At 34.7% G+C, this 6629-nt stretch overlaps 1 protein-coding gene across 1 annotated transcript in view; it reads right to left on the bottom strand.

The window, feature by feature from the left end:
• The window catches only part of LOC108686146 (zinc finger matrin-type protein CG9776-like), a 9452-nt gene extending 6195 nt beyond the window's left edge, over window positions 1-3257 (bottom strand). The window contains exons 1-6 of the mRNA XM_018191276.1: window positions 3139-3257; window positions 2331-2641; window positions 2071-2199; window positions 1495-1660; window positions 702-880; window positions 235-612 (exon numbers count right to left, since the gene is read on the bottom strand). Of these exons, the coding sequence (XP_018046765.1) occupies window positions 235-612; window positions 702-880; window positions 1495-1660; window positions 2071-2199; window positions 2331-2624 (1146 nt within the window). The 5' untranslated portion in view covers window positions 2625-2641; window positions 3139-3257. The remainder of the gene's footprint in view (window positions 1-234; window positions 613-701; window positions 881-1494; window positions 1661-2070; window positions 2200-2330; window positions 2642-3138) is intronic.
• Window positions 3258-6629: the final 3372 nt, after the last annotated feature.

Raw genomic sequence — 6629 nt, 5'->3', positions numbered from 1 at the left:
ATATATGACTATATATATAAAATATATAGTCTTAATTATAAATCCATTTGTTTTTTTTTATTATGGAAAGCAATGTATATATATATAATTTTTTCTACCTGGCTCTATGGCAACTAACAATATGTATTATTTTTTACTAAAATCTCTAGGTCTATTTTTTTCTCTAATATTTAATAACTTCAGCATTTCCTTCTGTGCCTTATGATGATTATATTGCTCGAAATTATTACTTACTAAACAAGCCTCTTTGTGTTCATTGCTATGTAGATGATTTAAATATTCCTTTGCTGTTTTAGGAAAGATATCGCAGACCCTACACCAATGCATTTCAGGGTCATAGTGAACGAAATTATACATTGGCTTATCCTCCGATGATCTTCTCTCCCTAATATCTTTTTCTGCTTTGGATTCCTTATCTGAATCAGAAGGTGATGATCTATTGGGCGAAGGGGACTTCCCTTTTGGAAAGTCTTCTTTTGGACTTCTCGAACGCTTACTTAATTCTAGCTTAAACTTGCTCTTCAGATCATCCACGGTAACTTTGTCACCAATAATACCAGTAAGCATATCAATGACATTGTGAATAGACTTCATTTTATTTTGTATTTCAATCTGCAAATGCATTTTAAATTCAAATAAAATTAAATTGAAATAAATATTAATCATGAAGAAATATATTGATAAAATCATGTATTAATTACCTGTAATTTCTGATTTTCCTTTAAAATTCGATTATTTTCACGACCACCGTCTTTGCCTATCTCATCACATTGTTGACGCAAAATTTCCAGTTCACGTTGCAACGTGGCAGATTTCTTAACATATTCCTCTCGTTGTTTGGCCAATGTCGCCTTCTGCTGTTTTACCTCAGCTGCGATTGCTATTAGGTGTTCAATTTGAAGAGATTAAAAATTGAATTTAAAAAAATAACTAATTATCATATTATTATTATATATCATATTATTATATTATTATATACATATTATCATATGTATATTATCATATTATATTATTATATACATATTATCATATGTATATTATCATATTATATTATTATACAGTGCCTCAAAATTCATGTACAGAAAATTCGGACTACAGAACATGATACTTTATGCTAAAACAATTTTTTCCTTTAGTAAAATTGTGTCCGATAAATAATTTTTATAACTTCACCTGCTCTCCTGCAAAAACTACTTATCGGATGCAATTTTGCTAAAGGAAAAAGTTGTTTTTGTGCTAAAACAACTTTTTCCCATAGTAAAATTACATTCAATAAATAATTTTGACGTTAACTTGTATAACTTCAACCTGCAAAAACTGCTTGTTAAACGCAATTTTGCAAAAGGAAAATATTCGTTTTAACATAAAGTATCATGTTCTATACTCCGAATGCGCGAATTTTGGAACACTCTATATATATAAATGCAGAAATTATTGTTAAATAAATATTAATGTCAATTTGAATATATTATAAACAAAAAGAAAATTGCATACCTTCTTTTTTGACATCCTCAGGCCTTGTTAAAGATGTAACTAAGCCAGAAGAACTGCTGTCAATTGGCCTTGATGATTCTTGTTGTGGTGTCATCGCAGGAGGTGGCGGTGCTTGTTGGTTGTTATATGATACCTGACTTCCTTGCCAATTGGGTGGTGGATAATCCTAACAGAATTAATAAATTCAATCAATCTCTAATCATTCAATAGCATTCTTATCGACCCTTACCTTTATCGGATGATACTCAAATGAGGACTTTGCCTAATACATGGAAGTCTTGATGATGTAACGGTGTAGTCAATATTATGGGTTTCCAATATCAGTGCCAGTAAAATACATAACGCGGATATTATACTTACTGAGAGATTCACAATATTGCGATACAAAGAAGTATAATTATGATGCTCCAAGAGAGCAGAAACAAATATGCTACCGAATATAAATTATAATCGGTAACATAGTGGTACTATTTCTGAAATACTTTGCAAAAGCGCGCAAGTTTCGACACCAGAGTCAATTTTTTTCTAAGTAAAGCTAAGAAGAGTGTATTAACTTTTTTATTTCAAATAACTTACACTCCGATAACCAGCAGGCTGTTGATAACTGTAGTCGTAACCTGGACCATAATTATAACCATAATTGTTATATCCTTGGCTGTAGGCAGAAATCGGTGGTGGTGGCTGACTCGTGTTTGGTGGAGGAGCCTATACAAATAAAGCATAAGACAATATTGCAAAATATACAATAAAATGTAGTGATATAATTAATAAGACAATTTTGTATCTTGTTCATAAATCTATCAAATTTATAGCTGTATCAATTTAAAGCTGTTTACCTGATATTGATTATGTACTGCTGAAACATAACTCGTAGAATTGCTTGGATTAGGTACGGTATTTTGGGTTTGGGATGGAGGAGCTTGTTGCTTCCAATCTTGCGTCCTAGATTCCTTTCGTCTTCTATCTCTAGAACTTGATCGAGATCTTCTGTCTCTGGAACGAGACCTGCGGTATCGGTTTCGTCTGGGAGATGGTGACCGATCATACTTTCGTCTTCTTCTAATATGCGAGGAATCATCTGAATCGGCGCTGGGGCTTCTAGGGCCCTTGCGCCTACATTCAGATTCCATTGTTTGCTTCAAATCTCCTATATTATACAGATATGTATTATATTACATGTATTATATTTATATGTCAACAAAAATTAAATGGCTCAGTACAGAGATAGCCATTTGCACAAGACCGGTTTTACAATATATCATACTTAAGGCAAATTTGACGCATTTAGATGCTTATGTCACCTTCAAAATCATATGAAGGCGACAAAATATAAGTTCTATTTGTCTTCTCTTAAATATTATCTCTTTGTTTCACTATTTATCGCGATAGGAACGAATAGTTCGCGGAATCCATGAAATGTTTTCATACGATTGTGATTTCGCTTAAGGCGAATTTTATGAATCACGAGCCTATTTCTTGACGCCACCAGTTTAGACACTAAAGTTTCTCGTGGCACACGTCAAATACGCAACAATTTAGAGCGTCGTACTGCAGCCATTGCTATCCCCTCAACGAGATGGGAACTACAAGGATGGAAACTACAAGCTTGCATCGAGTCATACACACATTGACTACGGGACTCACCTCGGCTCAAAAAGATCCCTTGTTCGCTCGTTGAATACGGGCGGAATAATCAGTTAAAATTGATATGTATATACGTCAACAATCACTGAAGTCGCCGATAACACACTGCATGCCGCAACCTCGCGGCCAAAGATTATGGAAATCCAACGAAGAGGCGAATTTAAAGGTACTTTTACATGTGAACATTCGTGGTATAAGAATATAAAGGTGTCTTTTCATGTTGATTCTCAATTTAACATTAAAACAGTGGTCTGTTCGATTTGCTTACACATTTTTTACACTTTTTACACTTAAAATACCGACGAGATGCTATTAAAGACCGATATACTTATACTTCCGGCACATCAGCGCGATGTTCGTTGCGATATCCAATGAAAGTGTACCTTTAGAATGAAAACATCGATAAAACTATACACTCATCGTGCTGATGTGCCGGAGCTATTACGGGAGTTCGCGTCCTTGTGAATATTGATTTATTAGATTAATATACGTTTATTTAGAACTTTGGATTTAGAACTTAATAATACTCGATTTTTCTTTGTGATTTCAGTATTATCATCAGAGTTTGATTATCAACAGAAATGATAACTGCAGAGAAAAAATTATAATTTTTCTGCAATATATAGGATATTCTTTTCAAGTATGCATATTTATTTATGGAACATTTATGTAATAAAAAATCATAAATTTAATAATGTATAAGTCAAATATTTATCTTAATATTATTTAATTATTTATTTAATTTTAATATTAGTAAATTTATATCAATTGTCGATGTCAGCGTTTTTCAATTACTTCCAGGCTCTTACGGCTCTTTTATTCCGTCGAAAATTTGCCTAGGGTTGACGATCTTTAATAGTATCTCGTTGGTGCTTAAAATGAGGTACATATTAATTTGGTACTGAAAAGAGAGAAAGCGAAGATGCTGAGTGTAAGGAGAACAGAGAACAGAAAATAAGAATTTCAACCTATCAGAAATTGTGTATTCCACAAAACATGATTCTGATAGATTGAAATTCTTATTCTGTGTTTCCTGTTCCTTTTATTGAGCGGAGCTCCTAAAAGTATAAGCAAGTCGAATAGACCTCATAACATATTATAAAAATTGATGAATATCAAGCGTCAATGGCTTAGTTTCCACCGATGATTTAATCCGAATCAGAATGTAAGAACCAACCAACTAGTCGAGTATTCCTCTGTTACAATCGAACGACAAACGAATGCTCGACTGTACCAGGTATATAAGCTTAAATCCTGTTTGCTCATAGGTGGCATTAGTGAGCGTACAAAGCTACTCTGGCACACAACACACTTTTTTTTTAAGTGTTTGACATCTGTCAACATTAATCAGCACATCATCAGCAATTTCATACAACATACATTTTTTCTTTCGTAATCATGTCTAGTTTTATGTTTAAAAAAATGCATATGCCGGACCATGCCTTTGCTTTTCTGTTTCAATTTGAAGAAATTGGCTGCCGAATCGCATCGAATGCTTGTGAAAGCCTATGGCGACAATACTTTATCGGAAACAACGTGCAGAGATTGGTTTCGCCGGTTCAATGATGACAATTTTGACCTGAGTGTGAAAATGATAAGAAGTGTGAAAATCGGCCTCGGAAGGTTGAGGACTGTCAATTGCAGGCTCTTTTGGATGAGGACGATACCCAATCGCAAAAAATGCTTGCCGAGCAATTGGGTGTCTCTCAAGCAGTCATTTCCATGCAGCTACATGCCATAGGGAAGGTTCAAAAGATCGGAAAATGGGTGCCGCATGAACTGAACGATAGGTAGATGAAGCGATGCCAAAACACATGCCAAATTCTGCTTGTCAGACAAAAAAGAAAGTCGTTCTTGCATCGGATTGACAGGCGATAAAAAGTGGATCTATTTTCAGAATCCTAAACGCAAAACCCATGGTTGGGCGAGAAATCTTGGGTTGATCCCGCCCAACCATCAATATCTTCCTCAAGACCAAATCGCTTCGGACAGAAAACAATGCTGTGCGTTTGGTGGGATCAGGAGGGTGTCATCTACTACAAGCTGTTAAAACCTGATGAAACTGTTAATGCTCATCGCTACCACCAACACCTGATCAAATTGCACCGTGCTCTGCGTGAAAAAAGGCCGCATTATCGGAAAAGACATGACAAGCTGATTTTCCTCCACAACAACGCACCATTGTACACATCAACAATGGTCCAAAACTACTTGGAGACACTCAACTGGGAGTGCTACTCCATCCTGCTTACTCACCAGACCTGGCACCTTCTGACTATCAGCTGTTTTCGTCGATGGACCATGCGCTCGCTGAGTGGCACTTCGATTCTTATGAAGATATCTGAAAATGGCTTGATGAGTGGTTTGCCTCGAAAGATGAGAAATTTTTTTGGCGTGGTATACGCAAATTGCCCGAAAGATGAGAAAAATGTATAGTTAGCGAGGGCAAGTACTTTGAATAAATTTTTTTTTGCTTCCTAGGAAAAAAAATGTTTTTTTTTTACTAAAAAACAGCGGATTTAAACTTATACACTTGATTATTTGGTTGGTTCTTACATTCTGGTTCGGATTAAACTCTCGATGGAAACTAAGCCATAATTACAATACTATCTTGATCAAAAAGTTCCCGGAATTCATTCAGAAAATTCAAAATATAAGTTTTATTCATCAAAAGATATTGTCCCCTTCAAAGTACTCCCCATCGACTGCAATGCACTTATGCCAGCGCTTGATCCAGCTCTCAAAACATTTCTGGAACTCTATTGTCGGTATAGCCATCAGAGCCAGAAATCTTCGATTTTTCCATTACCTCCTTTCGGCTGTTAAAACACGTTCCTCGTAATGATTTTTTCATGCCACTCATAAACGGCTGTTTTCTTTAGAGATTACTGTCGAAACAGTTTCCCAACATTTCCAAGGTTTTCACACCATTGAATCCATTTTTAACGCAAAATTTAATACAAACTCGTTGTTGCAAATTCAACTCCATTTTTAAAACTGTAAAAAATCGAAAATATGTGTAGAGGTAGATGTCAAGACGGCGTAACAAATGTCAAGCTATAGTGATAAAATTTGATGAGAATGTCAATGATAGATGTGGCAACCTAACCAAAAAAACAGAATTCAAATCAGCTGACTGAAAGCATCACCTGGTGGTAATTCCGGGAACTTTTTGATCAAGGTATACTACACAGTACGGATGATATTTTGAAGTATTAAATATAACAATACATTAAAACAAGAGAACAAAATGCAAGATATAGCGTAATGAGAAGCGCAGAAACTGAAAAAGGATTTTTACATTGATAACAAGTAGAAAATTGTAAAGATAAAAAATCAAAAATGAGCAAGATCTCCAGTGGCAGTATATTTAACGCGCTCATATTGTTTATAATCGTAACTTAAAATAAAAATTGCTAAGATGTTCGTACCTTGTGTGTGTATGTGTGTGTGTGTGACTTGTCAATATATATATATGTGTATATATATAT

This window comes from Atta colombica, unplaced genomic scaffold (assembly GCF_001594045.1).
Source record: "Atta colombica isolate Treedump-2 unplaced genomic scaffold, Acol1.0 scaffold164, whole genome shotgun sequence".
NCBI classification, from domain to species: Eukaryota; Metazoa; Arthropoda; class Insecta; order Hymenoptera; family Formicidae; genus Atta; species Atta colombica.
The sequence above is the reverse complement of the archived record's forward strand: the minus strand, read 5'-3'. Positions and strand labels throughout refer to the sequence as shown.